This window comes from Trichomycterus rosablanca, chromosome 8 (assembly GCF_030014385.1).
Source record: "Trichomycterus rosablanca isolate fTriRos1 chromosome 8, fTriRos1.hap1, whole genome shotgun sequence".
Taxonomy (NCBI): domain Eukaryota; kingdom Metazoa; phylum Chordata; class Actinopteri; order Siluriformes; family Trichomycteridae; genus Trichomycterus; species Trichomycterus rosablanca.
Window position 1 is genome coordinate 33,854,946 of NC_085995.1, and position 22,942 is coordinate 33,877,887.

Here is a 22,942-nt window from a genome sequence, read left to right on the forward strand (position 1 = left end):
TTACTTGGCAGCTTGTAATCAAAGCAGCTCTTTACATATGTAATGCCCCCTTGCTCCTATTGTAGATTAAAAAAAAGATATTTTTTTTAATCTGTAGGCTGTATACAAGCAACATACAGTTTCTGCATTTATTAGTTGATCACAGCATCCTTTTACCCACCAGTCAACCTTAAACACAACGTAACGCCATGTTCTATAAATCTCGCTATCTGATGCTCAGCCTCAGAAGCAATTCACATTTACACGTGGTAAAACCTGTAAGACAGACCTAGACCATTTTCAGACAGACCAAGAGCTTTCAGATCTACCTATACATACGTACCAAACTCCAGGTTTAATTACACTCTGATCCAGAACAAAAAGCAGGTGTGAAACCTCCCTGTGTTTTGTTTAAGGGTAGAACATTTCTTTCCTTTTTTTAAATAATAAAGATTGCATTCAGCAACGACTGTAACCAGTGCCTCTGAAAGTGTCATCTATAAAAGTGTAATCAGCACTTGTATGTTTTAAGACTATGACTACTACACATCAGGTATTGATGTTTTAGCATCACATGAAATGCCCTTCAGTTATAAGCTCAAATCGGATGGTTTAACATGTTGATGCTTTGCATAAACATATATGCAAAATTAAAAGCTGTGAAAAAATTTAATGTATATATAATACTTTACAAATAAAAGTTGTAGCAAGGTTACAGATCAGTTTAAAGCTAAATATGAAGAATTGGAGCCTTTTATAGTTAGAGTGTCACTCTGTTTAAATTAACTTGAGACATGCATGTCATGGCAGTCTTGACTGAATTATTGGAGCACATATTAAAAAGTCAACATTTGTTTAATTATTAGAGGGTTTCCAAAAACCTGCTGGATTCAGAATTTGCAAAAAGGAACTTGTTTAATAGTGTAAAAAGGTTTCATAATGTTAACTTAATGATTAACTTTGAGGCATGACCTAGTTCCTCATTAGTAATTATGACAGACATGATTTGGTTTGGGTGAGATGAGTTATCAGGTTACGTTGGGGGAGGGGGGACTTATCCGAATAACTAAACATAAACCAAGAAACAAAACCAGGCGTCATTAATTATTACCTGCTGGAACATGGGTGACTGTATCCACAGTTAAATCAGATTCATGTTATCATGAGCCTAGATCTCTTCTCTTTTTCACATTTTGAAAATTTTTTAAAGACAGAAAATATCTAATCATTTGTTTATTACATTTTTATCAACCGCTTATTCTTGTCAGGGCTGCAGAGGGTCCAGTTCCACCAGGAAACACTGGGTGCAATCCAATCCAGGGCTTTGACCACCGGCCACACCTTAGACATAGCCAATCATATCTGTGTGGATAACCGCCCGCCGACAGCACAGCTAAAATTCGAACCTGGATCTTAGCAGTGGTGGGCTAGTGTAATAGCCCGCTGTGCCGCCTGAGCACCAAAATACAAATCACAATAAAAGAAAAGTTTAAAAAAAGAATCTAAGACTGCCATGAGATACATGTCCATTATAGGTGTAAAATACGAACTACTATGAAAATATAGACTGGCAAGCTCTAAGACACCATGTAAGCAAATGTTGCCATGTACAAAGAACTCAACGTTCACCAAGGTTAGGAAATAGATCTGGTTTATGTAAATAACACATCTGGTGTTTATCAAATTATTTAGACTGATCTTCAAGCTCTAGAGATATATGTATTTAAAAACAAAGTAGCAATGTAGCAAAGTACAATGTTCTTAAGATGAGTATGAACTCATTTGGGGTATGGAAGTCAGATCTGTGTACAGTCATTTAAAATTCAATAAGAAGCCAAAAGTTAATAAAATCTAACAGGAATGAGTAAAGCATGTATCAGGCAGCGGGTGAGGAAAACGTGTGCCGTTATTCAGTAGATTGCAGCTTTGGGTAAGGGGTATACAAAAGAGGAACAAAAATAAGACATACAACTCTATATACACACACGTACATCAGCTTATTCACATGGATCTGAAACAGAACCACACTTTTTACCTCTACAAACGGTTCAAAAAGGTGGTTTGTTTGGTTCTTTTTAAATACAGGAACACTACTCTTAGCATGTGCTTGAAGGTCAGAGGTTGGCAATAGGGACATCGAAAAGGTCACACAGGCCCTCGGTTTCATCCAGGTTATAGATGTAGTCATGGTCGCCCGGAGGAGGAGAGAGGCGGAGGAGCGGAGAGAAAACTATGAAAGAGAAATGAAGAGAATGAAAAAATGGATTTATTTTTGAGCTGCTTCTCCTTAAAAGGTACATCAGGCGGACTTTTATTAAGCGTAGGAACAAACTACTATACGAATTTTAGTGGTTAGATCGCAAGAAAGAAATATGTTAAAGCATTAAAATACAAGCAGAATAATAAACTGTTTAGTACTGATAAGTAACTGTTTAGTATTTGTAATGCTCAATAAGGTAATATAATAGTCTAGAAACACATCTAGAGGACAGCACAGCACATGACACATCATGTAGTTTTTATCTTCCCCCAGACAAGCAGACTGGTCAGTGTTTTTCAAATTTCATACATTTCAAAGTAGCCAAACCAGTCTGAATATTCAGTTGTCAAAAATGTGTGTGTACACTTTATAGGGCCTTGCTCGAAATTCTGCACTTCAAAGCACCACTCAAATTTACTATTATTAATATCAAAGACAGAAAAACTCAGAGCAGGTTATTATTTTTTTTGTTACCAATATGTTTCAGAAAACCCACAATTAACTTATAAAAATGTAATTTCAGGATTTTTTATGTGTTCCAACCATTCAGTCAAGAGGAAACCATGAACATGATACAAAAAAAGCATGTTCTTTACAGGTGTATATAAACGTTTAATGTACACGGTACAATGATATGCAACACTTTATGTAATTTATATGAGCACATGGAAAGTGTATTAAATAGAATTACATTTTGCAAAGTTGTACATACTTGCAAAAGTTGTACAGACTAGCAAAAAGCATATTAAGCAATGTAATAATACACAATGATTTACATTTATAGCTTTTAACAGACATTTTTCTCAGACTTACAATTGTAAGCATATACAATCCAAGCAATTGAGGGTTAGGGGCCCTGCTCAAGAGCACAACAGTGGTAACCTGGCAAACATGGACCTTAAACCAGTGAGCCTTAGATTAATAATCCAGTACCTTAACCACTGAGCTACCACTGCCGCTTTAAAAGTCAATATCTAAATAAATACAAAAATCTAAATAGGCAGACAGCTGCTCTTCACACAGAATTAGACTATACAACAGATCAAGCAGTGGTGAGGTGAGTCTATAACTACTTAATAGCATAATAATATACACATAACTGTCTGCCAATGTGGTAATTTCTAATGTTCTATTGCAATGTCTCAGCTGCATGCACCACCCTCAGGCTGGCTCCATCCCATCGGACAGTATAGTCATCGAATTTCAGCACAGAATGACATGCCATTGACGGCGAATCACACTATGCCCTGTGTATCCTATTTGTGCTGTTGCCTTGACCAGACAGCAGAGGTCACACTGCAGTGACAATGGACAAAGAGATGCAGTCCAACCTTCTGTCCCTCAGACACAACCAATTGTGAGTCAATAGTGAGTCTGCTGAGCACAGTTAAAATTCATACCCGAAAGCACGAATTGTCCATGTTGTGCTACACATAGCAGTATGGTTTTAAAAGACTTTGCAGTCTATGCAATACTATAAAAAGTACAACTAGTTGGATATAGTCACACAAACTACACCTGGAAAATATGGCTAAATGTACTAGTAAAAAATAATATATTTAGTTCATTTAATTCATTTCCAGGGAGCCTTTTATCATGGACAGGGTTGCAGTAGACTCAGAGCTAATGTCCCATGTAGAATGAAAATAAAATACATATTTTCTGGATGCTTTAGATGAAGTTTTACACTCCAAGATTACAACATGTAAAAACCCAAAAAAAACTAATAATACAATTTCTAAAACAGGGCACTCAGACACACTAACCCACTACCTGTTGGTGCTATCGATCAGACAGTCGAACAATAACACAGACATGACTGGCTATGTGTAAGGGGAGATGACCAAAGCATTGTAATGGATTGGTGCTTGGTCTAGGGTATTCCTGCCCTGAGCCCAGGGTTTAATAAATAATTGAAATGACAAAACACTGCTTTTTTTTTCACCTGCTCAAGACTGCAGTATCATATACAGAGAGCCTTGTGCAGGCATCTTGCAGGCATCTAGTAAATTGCAGTAGAAATAAGGCAGCCCTAGTTGAGAACTGTCTATTCCCCATGCAGACACAGCCAATCGTGTGTCCGTGTAGGCCGGCCAATAGCACAGCCGATAGCACAGCTGAGATTCAAACTCAGATCTCAGTAAAGGAGCGCCCCCATACTTTTTTTTTTAACACATTCTAATTTGCCACACATCTTTTAACATACAAAGATTTTTTTAAATGCCTTCAGAATGGACAAATGGAAAGTTACTATTTTATTGTAAAATAAATAAAACACTGTACATGGATAGTATACATATCTTCAAAATTTACAGTTGACTTTTTACAGGTTTGAAACAGTCAGAGTTTAATAAAGCACCGTCTATATTCAGTAGTAAATTATGTACAGGTGATCTGGTTTATGGCCAGTTTTACCTTCTGATGACATCAGCTCTTCCAGTAGATCTGCACTCATGATTTCTGTACACACACAAAAAACACAGAGCAGAGATCAGCAACAGCACAGTTTGTATCAGGTGACCTCTTTTTCCCTCTTGATCTATTTCCCTCCTTAATTAAGTCATTTCCGATTCCCAACTGTGAATCTGCTACCGCATGCACAAGCAAAGCCAGATTACCACACACCCCTCCAACACGTGTCCAATCTGGGGCTGCTTATTATCACCTGCCAGTGTCGAGTTCCCACACAGAGCCATATCCCGTACAGAAAGCTACGCTAAGCTCCATGTGACTTGCCCCCATCTTGTACCTTCTCTCCCTCAAACACAGCTAATTGTGTTTGTGTGGATACCCTGGGGCTGCATCACCCGAGTGCGACAATGTACAAAGTTTTAACATGTTGATACTGTGTGTTCCAGACTAGGTTTTAACAGATACTAGAGCATTTTTGTAATAGGTAAGCAACTCGAGCAGTGACAGAATAACACTCATCATCCAATGCAGTGCAGTGTCAGTTAACTGGAATAACTGGGGGGACTAATTTTGACAGTCTGAGCTCTCAAGTGTGTGTGTGTGGAAATCTGTAGCTCCTCTTTCAGTTGAAATCAAGCATTGGCTGTTTAAAATGTATTTAAATGACCCTTTTTAACCAACAACATTAATACAACAAAGACTGCTTAGTACATTATTGGTTAGCAGGTTAATTACAGAGTTTAGTGAACAAATAAGTTTGTGTTCCATTTGTTCAGTCATGAAAAGATTGTAGAAATCACCAAAGACCGTCATGCATACATGCCCCCCACCTGTATGTAAACTTTTGACCTAACATGTATATATTTTTTCCTGTATATACCAGTAAGAGAGCAATTTGCATTCCCAAGAATGTGATGAATCTCAATATCATGTTTAGTGTGTGCTGTACATTTCAAGATAGCTTTAAATGTCTTACCTTTAGTAGGGTCAAACATTTCTGACAGTTCTTTGGGGAGGTCCAGTACTACAGGAATCCAAACAAGAACAGAGTAACCAGTTTTGTTGGGTATTATGCGAAAGTCGACAGAACAGAAGGAAAGCTAGTGTAAAGGTTTAAAGTTTAATCACTTAACAAGGTTCACTATTCTTTAATTTCCCATGATAATATAGATTTTATATATTATATATATTTATTTAAGTTGAAAAATTTGCACTTACACTCTGATGGGTCTGTTTTAATTGGTTCAAAGACTGTTGAGGATTCAGGAAGGGAGGAGCTGCTGTCCAATGAGGCAGATGATTGTAGCTGTTGGCTTTCCTCTGGTGAAGTCTGACTGGCTGGTATGTTTGATAGAGCAGTGCTGGGCGCTTCTACCAAACCTAAGACACACCAACAGTAAAAATGTTAGAAGACTGAAAGGAGATATGAGAGCTTACAGAAGCTGAAATGATTATTGTTTACAACAACGGGAGCAGAAAAGCATCTTGAGGCTGACAGGCTACAACAGTCAGCCAGCCAAGATTAGGAAGCTGGGGCAATAGCAGGCACAGACTTACAGGAACAAATCAGAAATGTGATTTTTGCAGAGACAAGCAAAGGGTAGGGTCAGAATTTGGTGAACAGCACTAATCCATGGATTAGTAACCCACCCTGTGTTGATGGTTTAGACTGGTGGTGCTAGTTTAGTAGTGTTGGGACAATGTTTGCCAAGAAAACAAAGCTTGACAATTTATGCTTTAAACCCTCTGAGGTATTGTTTTTCACACTGGTTTTAAATACAGTTCATATCAAATTAACAAAATATGGTTTTATCATGTGCATTGTACTTTACACCCCTGTTATGGATTCATTTGAAATGACTCTCCCAGTGGCATTTGTTGATTAGGGCTTTGGGCTGACAATCATAAGGTTGTGTGTTCAAATCTTGGCTGCAGAGGTGCTGCAGAATGGATGATCCTGCGTTCTGACCACAGCGTCTAAACAACACAGGATATGCCAGGGGGGAAAATAATCTCATTGTACGGTACACATGTTTATGGATATATGACAATAACATTCTATACTGTAAAAACAGCCAAATGGACCACCAAACTCCCTCACTGTGGGTTTGAAGCATTTTAGCAGGTACTGTTCTCTTGGTGTATTTCACAGATCAAATTCTGACCCCATCATCTGCTTGTCCCAGCAAAAATTTCTAAGATCACTAAGTCTTCACTAGTATTTTTTTCCTCTTGCCATCTTGATGGCAAATAAAGGTACCTGGGGACTTGTTACTTCACTGTACATAGTCCGATGCTATTGTTTAATCATATGAAGTACTACAGCATTCTGAAAGCATTCATTCTGTTTCTCTACTTATTTATCTAAGTACTTTGCCATTCTTGGTGCCATTCATAATTATATGAGCCGACTATTAAAAAAAAAAAAACGTTGTACTAGAACCCACAATAATTCTAAACAAATTTGAAACCTGTAACAGGCGCAGCGGCAGTTGTGTTGGCAGGAGTCTGTGTATTCAGTGCTGAACTTGTACAACTGTTTCCTGCAGGTTTGGTGGTTGCAATTGTGGTAGAAGCATTGGAGGCCGAGGCTGGGAGGCTCTGCAGCATGTCTTCTGGTGGAGGAACGGGTAGGACAACCGGAGAGGAGCTGGACGGGTCCTTGTTCACCAAGAGAACATCAATGGGACCCGAGGAACTCTTCAGGTGGATCTGGTACTTCTTCTGTCCATTAACTACCTACAAGAGAAAGTAAAACAAGTAAAATTAAGCAATAATTACCAATTTCCAGGGGTCTGTTTAATAGATTCCATAAAAAACTAAATTTAATATTCATAACATCAATCTTTCACCAAAATCAACTACAGTAACTACTGTGTAGCATGTAGGGGGACAGCAAGGGGAGCACGTTTATCCCTTTTTACATGAAATCTAGCTGCACTATCCCATGCTGGCTGAGAAGTTAGTAATGAAAGTCATATAATGCACATGAATGTATGAAAGTTATTATTATATAATTTGCTAAATGCGTTACATTTGTGTTTCCCTCAAACATCACTGGGCATGGGCGCTCAGGTGGCACAGCGCTAAAAAACACTAGCCCACCACTGCTGAGATCTCAAGCTCACAAGTCTAAATCTTAGCTTTGCTATTGTGCGGCCTGGTGCCTACACAGACATGATTGGCTATGTGTGGGTGGGCGGGCCAAGAGGATTCCCCATTGCTGGTTGGTCTTCAAAGATACGGGAATAATGGAGCTCAGTGACTCTTCAGGGGCGATACTGATCCCTGTGTGAACCCGCCTCATACAGGTGAAACTAAGTGGGTGGCAAAACTGCACAGGTGCCAGAGGGTTAGGTACGGCCCTTTTTGTTCAGGGTCAGGGTCTGCAGCAGTAGAGGAGAGACTACTGAGTAATTGGGTATGACCAGATTCTGAGAAAAAGGGAAAATGCAGAAATAGAATAGTTAAACAGAACATCACTGGGCATTTCAGCAAAGACTTGTGGTGGAATTAGAGCAGAAGGTGATCCCAAAAGGGAAGGAAATTGTCGACACAGTACTATGTGGACTCTGGCCAAAAAGATGGCACCACTAAACTGGTAGCAAGTCCTCCACCCAGTGGTTATCACATATGGCCAGAAATTCGTTATGCACATTTCTAAGTAAGATGAGTAATCAGTGGTTCTGAGCTGAAACCTAAACTGAAAGCTGAAACTGAAAATTAAACACTGTACTTACAGACTCTGGTATCGGTACTTCTAACTGTGTGCCAGAAGGAGCCCGAATTGCTAGCAGAGTGTCACCTGGTGGCAGAAAAGAAAAGTAGAGCGTATTAAAGCAGGGCTCTGATTTAAAATGTTAACCATTAACCAACAATTTCCTTGTTTGAACAAATGAGTCCTTGTATGCTTTCAGTTCAGTGTCTTAAATTCATTATCAATAACTGACACTATTGGAACTGAAAGTGGAGCAACAGACTGACAGTACTGATTTATAACTTGCCCGCACAGTTTTTATACTCATTCTGAGAGCAAGTGCTGCAGTTCTTATCCGAACAGAACACTTAAGGCATAAATAATGATTTAAATCTTGAACAAAAACCACAAGCTGCTTTTTTTTTTTTTTTTACAAAGATGTGAATATTTTGCATCATTTAATATAATTTAATAGTCAGAATATTGACTAGATATAAGCTGTAGAGTTTGAGTCAGACTACATGACTGTGTTACTGAGAGTGCATACTGACCTTTAAAGCAGTTGCAAAGGTCCTGATGTGTTACATAAGCCAGAGTTGTTTTTGTTAAGGAAACACACACACACACACACACACAACATACAAAACCCCATCATTATACAGAAACCCCCCATTAAACCAATCAGAGAGAGTGAGAGTGTGTATATGCACCGAATCCTAACAACAAAAAATACTTAAGAAAGGTGCTCAGGTGGCGCAGAGGTCAAAGGTGTTTTACAGCGCTATTGGCCAGCAGTTCACATTAAATTTGTTTTTAAAAGAGCCGTTCATTTTGGCTATAAGAAGAGACCACATGATCTTACACATTTATATTTGAAGGAAAAAATAATTTCGAGCAGCCTTGCTCTGGATTCTTGTGCATCATATTAAATCAGTCAGTTAAATAATGTAAAATGGTCAAATGAAGGATATGGACTGTTCTGTGAGTCATCAGTAACATTTTTGATGCTTTGTTGAACCCAGACCCTCTGCTGGTCAAGTTCATGTTCTCTTTTGTCCAGATCCTCCAGTTCCAGCTTCAGGTCAATCAGCTTATCTGCGATCTCTCTTGTGTTGCAGCCAGGACCTACACCCCTAAAACACAAACACATAGTATAATTACTATGAATACCATGATCAATTTGGAACAAACCCTTGCAACCTGGTAATTTACTTGAATGCACAAACACAACAGAGCCAGTACAATTTCTTGCTGTACACTGAGGGAGCAGAGCCAGTAAATAAAAATAAATAAATAAATAAAAAAACAGCAGGTGAGACACAAAAATCAGAGCTCAGTCAAAACAGATAAACTGCTAACAATCGCTGTTTACTGAGCACTATATAGCGGTCATGTACATGGGCTTGTTCAATTTTCTTGTAACATTTTTTGATTCAGAGGAAACAACGATTTTAAATTCCGATATCCTCAGGATGGAAAATGTGTGCTGTGTCCCAAATTACATACTGCACTACACTAGTTAAAAGTATGTGGAATTACTACTAAAGTCTTTTTAATGTGTATTTACTTTCTCAGAAACATCAAATGAAACTTTTGGGAGGCGTAGCAAAACTTGCATAAATATCTGGCTCCTGAGTTACTTTTATTTATTTATTTGTAATTATTATTTATGTATTTATTTGAGACTTGCATTTCATTCTTACTCCCTACTTATTAATATATGCTCAGTTCATGGTCACTAATGATGGTCAGCTGATAAAGACTGGAAAGTAACTGTTCCAAAATAATAATAAAAAATTTACAAAAACAAACACTGTTTTATTGTATTTTAGTTTTGGTGCCTGATTCAGTCAGTACTGCTCAAACTAGCTGTAGCTGAACTTAGTCAACTCACTTCCACTGAATGCTGTTCTTCGATTTCTTTTCAATCAGACCAATTCCTTCCAGAACGTTGGTGATGTCGTATATCCGCCGCTTTTGTCTGACAGCCAGAGTATCAGCAGCCTGGGTGGCAAAACAAAAGACAAGGAAAATATTTTCAATTAGAACACAGGTGTAAATTCTAAGGAATAATCTTTTGGTTAGTTGGTAAGTTGCTATTTATTGCCACCTTAACACATGATTCGTTCACGGCAAACACATTTACAACAAAATTCTAATTATTTTAAATGCAGCTCATGGGATTATAGTCTTTTCAAATAGGTCCATAAAGTGTCTTCCCTACAGTCGTTCTGTCTTATGGGGTTTACAGCAGGATTAAGTTTAAGTCTGAATGGCTGATATGGCATCTTCTGTAAATTGATTGGTCCAGTGAGAGGTAGTGGTATTCCTTTTCTGTCTTCCTCACAAGACTATACATTTTTTGATTTTCTGAGTCAGTTTTCAGCAAAAAACTATTTTGGTTTGCTGTTGCAAATGGTTCTGAGATAATGGGGTGGTCTGGGTCTGTTTTAAATATTCCATGGCTTGCAAATTAGGAAGCTTTTGTGAGGGCTGTTTTGTATGAAATTCCTGGCGAGTAGTATAGCATATGCTTCTCCCATGAAAATAGAGCAGAGTTGTGGTAGGTGGATGCTGTGATTGTGGTCGATAGCAGGAAAAGCTGCTCCTACATGTGTTTCTGTTCTGGACCCATCTGTGTAGATCTGGTTGTGTTTTGGATACTTTTTTCTGATGATGGAGAAATGTTTATGGTAGTCAGTTGGGGGTGTTCTTTGATTTCAGGCTTCAGAATATGAATATGAATATGATTACTCGTTGCTTGAGTTCCCACTGAAGGAGCAACTGGTGTGTCTGACAGGATGTTTAATGTATCTGAGCTTGGGTTTGTCTGCAGTTCAAAAGGCTTAATCTGTTTTGGTTTAGTGGCCTATAGTGTACTGGTTATTGAAGACAGATGAATGAGCTGTTTTTTCCTTGGAGTTTGGTGGTATTTTGGAGACTATTTGTTGTTTCCTGGTGTGAAGCTAAGGCTCGTCTGCTTTGATATAGGCTTTCAAATTGTGATGTTCTATAAGCTTCTAAGTCTAGCCTGGGGCCTTGGTGGTGAACGGTATTAAGCTGATGGTATTTAATTGTATTCTTTAAGTATTGTTAATTATACAATTAATGTACACTCATTAAACAGTCTGTATATAAAGAGGAAAACCCCAAAACCCACTGTTTTCAAAGTAATTTCACTTTGATTAGTCGGAAACTGTACAGCAAATTTATTGACTTGATTTGTCTATTTGGGTTTATGTAAATGCTTAAACACCAAGGTTAACGGCTCTCGATTTTAGTAAAGGGGTTTTTATTTTTTGCTGAACAGAGCTTCACAACACAATTGTTCTGAAACATCTAAAAACAAAAAGTATACTTCTTAAGAAAACACTGACCTTACTAGCATTGAAATTCCTTTTACACTTTAGATCACGACTGTCAGAACAATAATCCATTGTGTCCAGTGATTACGAAGAATCTGGACCCATCGGATTGGGACAAAGGGGTGGTAAATGATCATTTTATTTTTTGAATGAAAAGGTTATATATAAATCTCTATACCATTAAAGCCTTGTTTTAATCCCTACACTAATTATGATACCCAACAAAAGTATTGGCCAATACTGGTTACAGACTAAGGATGTTACTAAATAACTGGTTAACCAAGAACCTACAAAGTCACTATTCAATATTAATGCTGTCGATTAAAATGTTATTTACATTATTTTCCAGCAGCTAAAGCTTGTTTTGAACCGAGGGGAAAGCCTACAGTAAGAATTCAGACTGTTAACTGACTCTCTCCTCAACCAGGGTAGGAATCCGCAGCAGCAGAGGAGATATAACTGGGTAACTGGATACGACTAGACTGGAGGAAAACCAGAATGAATCCTGAAATAACAATACAAACAGGATATATGCCACCAGGTAGTACACATTACAGCTTAATAATTCAGTGCAAAGTGATGTGCTGGTTTTAAACACCCGAACAGCAAACAAACTAAAAATATCTAAAGCTGTCAAAGAGGGAGGACGAGGACTGTTTGCCATAATTATGCACTAAAAGGCTTCTTTCATAAATACAGCTTAACTATTTTAATATTAAAACATAGTAGTACACTGTGCTGACAGTGATTTTTCTGTTCCTCATTACTGACTTGAATATAAAGAAAAGGGTTCACTTATTAAAAACAAAAAAATACTTCAGTTACTTGTTACAATAATAGTTCTATTCGACTGGTCGCCTAAATAGAATAAATGTAATATTAATGCACAATACATTTTAACATGTTATAAATTATTAAGGCCACTGTAAATGAAGTGAAGCACTGTACTTCCATCTCCCTCTTGTGAATAAACTCAAGCCTGCTGAACATGAGTACCTGAGTGAAAACTATCACATAATTAATATAAAAACAGAAAAATAAAACTTGTGTATTTGGCTCTATCATTAAAATTTGAATCATTTTCCTCCTATAAACAGGACTGAACAGTACAGAAAGTGTTTTTTAACAGCTGCAGTCAGACTCAATAATTCATAATTATGTATAATAAATACCTACCAAAAGTGTATGCTATCCATACACCAACATCTAACATGTATATTTACATTCACATTTTCAGCATTTAGCAGACGCCTTTGTCCAAAGCGACTTACAGTAATGTGACAGCATACAGTCTGAGCAACTGAGGGTTAAGGGCCTTACTCAAGGGCCCAACAGCAGCAACCTGGCAGTGGTGGGGCTTGAACCAGCAACCTTCTGATTACTAATCCAGTACCTTAACCGCTAGGCTACAACTGCCCTGTATATAGATGTATGTATATAGATATTCCTGTAAATCTTTAAAGCTTGTTATTATACTGTGTCAGTGAATGTTGTATGTATGTAACAAGTTGTGTGGCAGATGTAACAAAGAAATTTCCTGCAAAGGAAAGTATTTATCTCTCTGTCTAATTGTTTTTATTAAATAAGTCTATTAGGGACAGTAAGAAAATTGACACAAAGGGGCCCTTGGCTTTAAAAAAGTTGTTCTACATTACAGTAGTTCACTAAATCCCATTTTATTTTATCAACTGTATAATGAATAAGCAATTTACTGCACGCAAACCAGACTTTTATGCTTTAACCATGTCGATAACTAGCTCTATGTAGATATTTCTCGGCGAAAGTGCAAATGTAGTTTTACTGATCATGTAGTGCACTAGACAGAGTGCAGAGAACAGTAGTTTATCCGCTACTGTAGTGCACATATGTAGGGAGCAGAGAGGAATTTGAACAGTTTTTGTATCGCGGTTTTACTGGAAACAACTAAAGTACTTAAGTCACACGCAGTTACTTTTAGTCAACTTTTAGGTTAGAAATTATTCTTTTACAACACAACCTGGATTAAACAAGAGCTAAAACGAAACCGAACAACTACAAAACATTATATTTTACAAAGCGAATATAAGATAACTGCAGGCTTTTATGCTTTGAACATCTCGCTACCCAGCAGCCAACTTCTCGGCTGAAGTGCAAATGCCTCATTACTGACCACCTAGTACACTAACTACAGTGCTGAAAACAGTAGCTTATCCGCTACTGTAGGGCACATATGTAGGAAACAGAGAGGAATTTGGAACCAAGCCACGGACAACTTTTGTATTGTTGTTCAACTAGGCAAACCAAAGCAAAAAACTTGAACAAAATGATCTTAACCAATGTTAGGTTTAAATCGAACGTGGATTCATTTATAGGGATGTATAAATTTACAGCACACAAACTGCAGAGTGAGTGAATGAGTAAGTAAGTAAGTTAGCAGCATGCTAGCAGGCTAACGTCACGCTTACAGCTTTAAGGTCCAGAACTCCATCCTTGGCTTCTTGCAGCAGAGTTACAAACTTGGCGGTTAATAGTCCGAGACTTTTCTCATGGCGGCTCGGTGTGGCCGGCTGTATGGACTCTCCCATCGCTCCCGGTTCGTTTCGTCCAGAATCCAAATCCATCCAGCTGTTGAATTCAGCTCAGTGTGTGTTTGTATCCGACTCAGCACTACGATTCTGGCGCCTAAACCTTCTGCTTCCCGTTACAGGCCGAACAAGATCCCATAGCACTGAGCTCAACCCGCCCTCTGTACTGCCCGGCCAAGCTCGGTTTAGGTTCCGGTCCGCTTTAAACACACTGGTTCCTGAACCGACACAGCGAGGAACGGCAGCCCACACACACATGCACGCTGGAAGCTTCTCACACCGGGCTGCACTTCTGCTTGAATTGACTGGAGCCGTTGAAGCAGCAATGCATCATGGGACGAATCGAGATCAAAAAAGAGACTGCAGGCAACTCTTAATTCCACTAGAGGGCGCACAAACACCAAATAAAATCTACAGTACAGTACTTCTATTCTTTACACTAGTTGATTTATTGGGTCCGCAGTGGGTGCGGTGGCAAAGCCGAAATACAGCTGAACTGGCTTTTTCTCCCCCTTTAGCGCATCCAATTGTCCAATTTGCATCGTGCTTCCTCTCTGCCTATGCCGAACCCTGCCCTGACCGAGGAGATCGAAGCTAACCCGTATCCCCTCGGAGACATGGGCAGCAGCCGGATGCATTTTTGCCACCCACACATTGATGAGTGTTGTGCCACCTAGCGTTGCATGCGGAGAGACACACCCTAAGGGCACTCTTCCTCATCTCTGTGCAGGTGCCTCTAATCAGCCAGCAGAGGTTGTAATCGCATTCTGACAGAGAGAGACCCACATCCGGCTATTTGTCCCGCCCCCCAACTGAACAACAGGCCAATCGTTGCTCATACAGCCACTCAGCCTCGAGCCGGCAAGGCAGAGCTGGATTCCATACGACGTACTCCCGCTGAACTGTTTTAATATAAAAAAACATAGTAGTCCACTGTGCTGACAATGTGATTTTTTGTTCCTCATTACTAACCTAGATGTAAAAAAAAGGGTTCACATTACAATTGTGAATAAAAACTTTTAGTTATTTGTTATAATAATAGTTCTATTTGACTGGTCACCCAAAGAGAATAAATAGAGAGTAACTTTAAGGCACACTGAATTTTACAATGTTATCAACTAGGGATGTAACGATGCACCACAATAAAGTTAATAACCGATTTAAAAATTCCACGACTCAAATCGGTTTACATGTATAATGAATCAATATTCACTTTAAACAGCAGAGGGCACTGGCGCTATTCACCTCGCTCGGTGGACGTCATTGGCGCTATACGCCTGGTTGCCAAATTCGCGGTTGTTTCATCCAAATTGGGCTTAATTCAAAATTGTTTTGCATAGTTTGCACCTACCTCAGAAAAAAAGATGTAAATAAATAAATATAAATAAAAGATAATCACAAATACTTTCAAATTCTTCTTACAAATTCTTTTTTTAAGAGAAATAATAAAAGGAAACTTTGTCATAATTTGTCTTCAAATTCAATAAAAAATCGGGAAAAAATCGTATCGTGAACCCAGTATCGTGAATCACATCGTGGGTAGAGTGTATCGTTACAGCCCTATTATAAACTAATAAGCACGCTGTAATTGATGCAAAGCACATTCAAAACTGTACTTCAATCTCCTCTTGTGAGGGAACTTAAGCCTGCTGAACATGAGTACCTGAGACCATTTATCAATTACAGGGCACCACATACTCGCCCATTTACACGTTTATTTATCTACACCAGGGGTGCCCACACTTTTGTGGCTTGAGATCTACTATTTCAGTCAACAGGTCATTTTTTAAATGTGCTTCAATTGCCTATATTGATATTCAGCATTACAGGGCAAGCATGTGTCACAAACACTGGGTGCAAGACAAAATTACACCCTGGACAGGGCGCGTCAAACCATCTCAAAGCTTCAAACACTAATTTATTCAATCACTTACACATACAGGTGCAATTTAGAGCGGCAACTACACCTACTGGCATGTTTTCAAACCCGGATAGAAGCCATGGGGAGCAGGTGCGGCTCGTTCCTTAGGGCGATCGGGCGACGCACCACCAAAGGGCGAAAGGGAAGAAATTTTTCTATCACAGCTGTGACTGTTTTGGAGTCTGTCTTGCCTCTGAATATCGTAGTTCAATCAGCGTCGAGTTGTGTTCCGTACAGTGCCGCCCCGGATTGCTCTCATAGACTCTCATGTTAAGGCTCCTCTTTTCAAACTGCAGGCGCTACAATACAATCTGAATGGGTTTCGGGAGGGCTCGCACTTACGTGCTTGCGTCACACGTAACCTGGTGTCGCGATCTCGTCACCATGACTACCATTACCTCAGTTCGGAGCAACTCCATCGTGTCATTCAGTCGTCGAAGTAATCAGGATAAATTAGCAACTTAAGAATTAGGGCCACCCAGACCAAATTCAAACATCAAGCAAGTATCTACAAAGGGGGGGAAATTATATAAGTTACAAGTAAATTACAAGTAAGTAATATAATTTTTAAATTGTGAATTGTGATTGCACTTATTGTATCTTCCCAATTGTTTAATTGTACTTCTTTATTCATTGCACATCAGCCCCGATGCCCCAATCTTTATTCTGGATCTGCTGCACCGAGACTGAATTAAATTGTTAGTGTGAAGGCTTTACTTAATTTTATGATTAATGGTAAAGCTGGTCTCTCTCCATGTTCAAAGTTATTTGTGAGGGCAAACTGACAGATGACTTAATGTTCATTATTTAAGCTTTAATTTAGCCATTGAACGGGTCACCTTGGCCATCATCGCAACAATTGCCCCCCGAGAGATTTGGCAGGAGCCGCCACTGATGGGGAGCACATGCGCCAGTTCGTTCTAACCTGTAATAACTTCCATTTCTCAAAATGTCCACTAGGTGGAGGCAAACCGCAAATTAAATAAACAGTGGCCACATTTCATGTCAATCACGTTGACCTGTAGGAATGAGGCGCGATCTACCAGCGTCCACTCCTAGATCGACGTGGTGGGCACTCCTGATCTACACCAAGGGCCAATTTTAGTCCACTTACTGGCATGCTTTTAAAAGGCGAGAGTAAATATGAAAGAAACCCCATGCATACATAAGGAGAACATACAAAACTAATCACAAATGAATTGATTGTCACTGCTGGAGGGTTCTTTACATTTGTTGTATTAATGATATTGGTATAACCCGTGTGGATGGTCCTTTTTATCTTTGGTCCGGAGATTCGTCTTACTCAAATACACGTTTCCTCTGTTTGATGGTCCATCCCAGATTCTTTTGAGCCCAAAAAACTCGACACTGCTTCCGGACATGAAAATATAAGTCTTCCTTTTGCACAGTAAAGTTTTATAAGGCATTTGTGCATGTAACTCTGTATTGACACAGTGTCATCTGAGGACCCTTGCCCTTTACACACTGAAATTACACTCTACACTTGATCTACACTTAATCACCCAAAATGATGAAAGGAATTAAAAAGTATTAAAAAATTAAAAGGTTTGAGCCTGTGCTTAGGCTGGATCAGTCAAGAGCATTCAGAACAGATATTTGCCCCAAACAGAGATCTGACTTTGCATGCACAAATGTGGTTATATTTGTCTAAAGTAATCTGTTCCTCAACTCTTACCAGTCCCTGTTTCTGAAAAGTACCCTCATAGCACCACAATGTTTCAAGGTAGGAAAGGTATTAGCCAGGTATTAGTTGATGTGCAGTGCCAGACATAGTTTAGTTTTTGAGGTTCTGCTCAAAATGTTAAACCCTTAAATATCCCTTCCCTTCTTATATTTAAGTCTATTTGAATAAATACAGCTCAAAAGATTAAACATCATGACCGTATCTCTGTATCAGTATGACCATATGTGCAAAAGGCGATGTCCACTTACACCTTTTGTTCAAAGCAACATTTTAATGCACCTTGCACCTCATTCCAGACAGCTCATAAATAAAAGGAAAGAACTGGGTTTTGTACTAAATTCTCTAAATATATTCAGTATAAGCAAAATATTTAATGTAAGGTAAGTGCTTAAAACATCAAATGAATAACAAATAAGAGCATTGAACTCTGTTGAACTCTTTTAGCTTAGAGTTTGAGCTGAAATGGATCCCAGTTCTGTAAATGATTTACCAGACATTAAAGTCTGTAAAGTAAAATGATTTTGCATGCTAAAGGTCTGCAGTGTGTGGAGCCGCAGGACGACAATCATGTTGGGTTCTTGGATTCTTCTTGGTTTTTGCTTTTGCCTCCTCTTTCTCATCATTAGGATTCAGAAACCAAAGAACTTCCCACCTGGACCCCGGGTCGTACCCATATTCGGGAACCTTTTGCAAATTAATCTCAAGAATCCTCTAAAGGACTTTGAAAAGGTAAAGTGTCTTATTCTTTAAATACTGGTCTAGCTCATATTAAATACACTTGATTGTTATTGCAATGATAGCAGAATCTACTTTACTTGGAATAGCATGTCCATATTTTTATATTCTGGACAATTTTTAATTGACAACCAGTAAACCCTCTGTTTGGGTATTTGGTGCATGAGATCTGAGAACTTGAGTTGTACAGCATAAAGTAAATGTATCAAATGTTGCTTAAATGTTACAAATATATGATGAAAATTAGTAAAGGATAAAAACAGGCGTCACTTTATCTGCAGAGAGAATTTGCTTTCACCACTTACTTGGACAGATGCATTGTCAGTTTCCTACTGGCATTAACTGTTTTGTATACATAAATACTGCCACAATGCATCATTTGAATTAAACACAAAACAAAATAACAACACAGCAGACACAAAAAAAACAACAGACCTTTTACAACATGGATCTTTCACCCATGTGATATCTGAAGCTCACCAGACGAGGTGAAAGTTAATTAGGTGAATTCTGGCTTCAGACAGAAATTCCATTAGGTCCCATTGCATAGTGTAGCATGCACTGTGTCCAGCCGCCATTGCTTTAGGGTTGGTAAAGGAAATCACATTGATCGTGGGGGCGGCACGGTGGCCTCACAGCAAGAATGTCCTGGGTTCGATCCCCAGGTGGGGTGGTCCGGGTCCTTTCTGTGTTCTCCTCGTGTGTGCGTGGGTTTACTCCGGGAGCTCCGGTTTCCTCACACAGTCCAAAGACATGCAAGTGAGGTAAATTGGAGATACTAAAATGTCCATGACTGTCTTCAATATAACCTTGTGTGAGCTGATGAATCTTGTGTAATGAGTAACTACCGTTCCTGTCATGAATGTAACCAAAGTGTAAAACATGAGGTTAAAATCCTAATAAACAAACAAACAAACATTAATTGTGAATCTCTACTTCTCTTCTGTAGCAAGCACTGCGTTTTATACATTTAGCAATGCTTTACCACCTATTACCGGCTTATTGGTGATGGTACTTGGTCATTGTTCATCTGGTGGACCTGTATTTCTAGCTACATGGCCTGTTACAAATACAAATATGAACTTTTCTTACCGATGTTTATTTTGGTTTCTTGTGATGATGTAAAACGAATATACTAACATTGAAACGACAATTTAATCACAGTCTTTAGCTGTATTTTTTAAATGCATTTTCTCCCTTTTTCTCCCGATTTTAGCACATCCAATGTTTTACCCAGTTGTGTTTTGCTTCCTCTCTACTGGAGCTGACCCCTGCCCCGATTGAGGAGAGCAAAACTATCATGCGTGTGCCGTAGCCGACTGCATCTTTTCACCTGCACGAGGCGAGTTCATATGAGGATCAGCCTTTTGCACAGAGTCACACCCTGATCAGTATTATTCCTCGACTCTGTGCAGACAGCATCAAGCAGCCAGCAGTGGTCGTAATGCTCTTATCCTACCAAGCCGATCGTTGTTCATGCAGCCGCCCAGCCCAGCCGTATGGCAGAACTGAGATTCGATACGATGTATTCGAAATCCCAGCTCTGGTGTGCTAGCGTGTTTTACCGCTGTGCCACCTGAGCAGCTCTTTAGCTGTATTTTAAATTTAATTTTATTAAACAATTTGTGCATTAGACCACTACTTCAGACAGGACTAAACCACTGCTCTTATGTAACTGCAAACTTCTGGTGTATTTTTTTAGTTAGCTGAACGTTATGGGAACATTTACAGCATCTATATTGGGAGCAGGCCAGCTGTTGTTCTTCATGGTTTAAAAACTATAAAAGAAGCTCTGGTGATCAAATCATCAGATTTTTCAGGACGTCCACAAAACTCATTGGTCAGCCATGTAACTGAAGGAAAAGGTGAGGTTTTACACCACTGCACCAGTGTTAAAAAGGTCATCATTAAAGATTATTTGATATTATAGGTTACTAATGTGGGTTAAATGTGACAGGAATCATATTTGCTGATTATGGTGCTCCATGGAAGGAGCATCGGCGCTTTGCCCTCATGACTCTGAGAAACTTTGGCCTGGGGAAGCAGTCTATGGAGAACAGGATTCTGGGGGAGCTTGAACACCTCATTGCCAAATTGGAAAAGCATGCTGGTATTATCATTTTGTTAAATTCAGTTTGTTCTGTTTGCTTTCCAATCAAATATCTGCTTGGATTTATGAAGCCTGTTTTTTGTTTTCTTTTTCTTAGGAAGCACCATGAGTCCTCAGACTTTGTTCCATAGTGCAGCATCAAATATCATCTCGCTGGTTTTATTTGCCATTCGCTTTGAGTACGATGATGAAACCCTTAAAATTTATATTCGGCTGTTTACAGAATTGACTAAGATTGCTAATGGACCATGGGCAATGGTAAGTCTTTGTATCGCTGCCCAATCACAAATGTTTGTATTCATGCTAATATTCAGTAGATTTGCTCTTGTATACAGTATGTTTGAGGATGAGACAGTGTCAGAGTCTTAAATCTGTCATATGTTGTAGATCTACGATATGCTTCCACTGCTGAGACCTTTGCCCCTTCCCTTTAAGAAAGCGTTTGATAATTTTGATACCCTTAAAAAAATGACAAGAGCCATGATCAGCAAACACATAAAGACGAGAGTTCCAGGAGAGCCACGAGATCTTGTTGACTGCTATTTGGATGAACTTGATAAGGTTTGAAATTATGGTTACAAAGCATGTTGATCGAGAATAAAGAATGAATTAATATCTTATCAAAACACTTACTATTATTTCATGTCATGATATGTTTTTTAATAGGAAGTTGAGGGATCTTCCTTTGATGTCGAACAGCTTGTGAGATTTATTTTAAACCTTCATGCTGCTGGAACCGATACCACCTCCAACACCCTCCTCACAGCGTTCCTCTACCTCATGGTGCATCCAGACATTCAAGGTAGGAAATCTGAATGACTTATGCACTTCATTATCAGTCTGCTTACTTCAGTGTGGAGTGGGCAGAATAATAAAAATATTTAAAATGCAGTATAAAGGCTCTGCTACCAGTCGGCTGGGTCCCCTCTAGCAGGCATAATTCCAGTCCCACAGACAAAATTCCAGGCCTCCAGTCTGCTGGGTGGGAAAGACAGGGCGTGGCTCTCCATGTGGGAAGCCAACCTTACGCGCAAATCCACTGAAGTATGGGTGAATAACAAGGGATTGGTGAACTGCACACACGTCGGAGGGAGTGTGTATCAGATGAATATACACCCCCCTTGGACGCTGTTGGGGTCCCCAGCAGCAGATTGGCTACACTAAATTGGGAGTAAAGGGGGTAAAATGCATACAAAGATAATAAAAAAATATGCAGTATAAACTTTGGCTCACGTTTCCAGAGAAATGCCAGCAGGAGATTGATGAGGTTCTGGAAGGAAAAGCTCAGGTGACTTTTGATGACAGACACAACATGCCATACATACAAGCAGTGATCCACGAGTCTCAGCGCATCGCCGATACTGTCCCTCTGAGTGTGTTCCACTGTACCACAGCTGATACCCAACTGATGGGCTATAGCATCCCAAAGGTGACGCCTCACTTGTGTACCAGGCTTACCATTCTCATTTGTGTCCCGTGCTGTTCTCTTTACTTCTTTCTTTTACGTTGTTGTTGTTTCAGGGAACTATAATCATCCCCAACCTCTCCTCAGTGCTGAATGAAGAAGGTCAGTGGAAGTTTCCTCACGAGTTTAACCCAGCCAACTTCCTGAACGATCAGGGCCAGTTTGTGAAGCCTGATGCCTTCACACCCTTCTCTGCAGGTGAGAAGTTAAGCCAATGTAAAATAACATAATAATTTAAAGCCAGGTCAACCCAGGTAAGGTTGGTAAAATGTGGTTTTGTGTGTGTGTTTTTCTTGCAGGTCCTCGTACATGTCTGGGTGAAGGTCTGGCTCGCATGGAACTTTTCCTTATTTTGGTCACCCTGCTGCGCCGCTTTAAGTTTGTTTGGCCTGAGGACGCAGGAGAACCAGATTTTACTCCTATATATGGAATAACAGTCACACCCAAGCCATACAGGATGGAGGTCAGGCTGAGACAGTGAGGCAGTGTAGTGTTGTTTTAATGAAATAAAAATGTACAAGAATTAAAAACATAATACATAGTGGTTTGACACTGAACTTGGTTCAATAGGAAAAGATTGATTAGAGTTTTTGTAGTTGTTAATTTACGCCTGTTCTTAATAAATTTTTTTTTAGTTTTGCCCTACAGTTCTACAAAGTGCTTTTTTTGTTATTTTACAAATATTTTTCTGGACCCTGATTAATGTTAATAAATCAGTTTTCAAAGTCA

At 39.2% G+C, this 22,942-nt stretch overlaps 2 protein-coding genes across 2 annotated transcripts; one reads left to right on the forward strand and one right to left on the reverse strand.

Annotated features, from left to right (window-relative positions):
* Positions 1-1,613: 1,613 nt before the first annotated feature.
* e2f4 (E2F transcription factor 4) lies at positions 1,614-14,585 on the reverse strand. Its single transcript, XM_063000766.1, has 10 exons — positions 14,158-14,585; positions 10,243-10,352; positions 9,320-9,481; positions 8,900-8,943; positions 8,392-8,456; positions 7,123-7,390; positions 5,870-6,031; positions 5,628-5,675; positions 4,655-4,699; positions 1,614-2,209 (listed from the first exon to the last, which is right to left on the reverse strand). Exons 1-10 carry the CDS (start codon positions 14,311-14,313, stop codon positions 2,094-2,096), a joined length of 1,176 nt encoding a protein of 391 aa, XP_062856836.1. The 5' UTR covers positions 14,314-14,585; the 3' UTR covers positions 1,614-2,093.
* Positions 14,586-18,455: 3,870 nt separating this feature from the next.
* LOC134319101 (cytochrome P450 2F2-like) lies at positions 18,456-22,942 on the forward strand. Its single transcript, XM_063000099.1, has 9 exons — positions 18,456-18,632; positions 20,341-20,503; positions 20,596-20,748; positions 20,846-21,006; positions 21,136-21,309; positions 21,415-21,550; positions 21,990-22,177; positions 22,270-22,411; positions 22,513-22,942. The coding sequence occupies exons 1-9, from the start codon at positions 18,471-18,473 to the stop codon at positions 22,692-22,694; spliced, it is 1,461 nt and encodes a 486-aa protein (XP_062856169.1). The 5' UTR covers positions 18,456-18,470; the 3' UTR covers positions 22,695-22,942.

Bases quoted from the DNA above. Each gene is read 5' to 3' on its own strand.
- e2f4 (XM_063000766.1), bottom strand. From the start codon at position 14,313: ATGGATTTGGATTCTGGACGAAACGAACCGGGAGCGATGGGAGAGTCC. The intron at 10,353-14,157 runs GTAAGCGTGACG...TTTGCCACCCAG, and splicing joins GAGTTCTGGACCTTAAAGCT to GCTGCTGATACTCTGGCTGT. The intron at 9,482-10,242 runs GTGAGTTGACTA...TTTGTGTTTTAG, and splicing joins AAGAACAGCATTCAGTGGAA to GGGTGTAGGTCCTGGCTGCA.
- LOC134319101 (XM_063000099.1), top strand. From the start codon at position 18,471: ATGTTGGGTTCTTGGATTCTTCTTGGTTTTTGCTTTTGCCTCCTCTTT. The intron at 18,633-20,340 runs GTAAAGTGTCTT...GTATTTTTTTAG, and splicing joins CTCTAAAGGACTTTGAAAAG to TTAGCTGAACGTTATGGGAA. The intron at 20,504-20,595 runs GTGAGGTTTTAC...TAAATGTGACAG, and splicing joins CCATGTAACTGAAGGAAAAG to GAATCATATTTGCTGATTAT.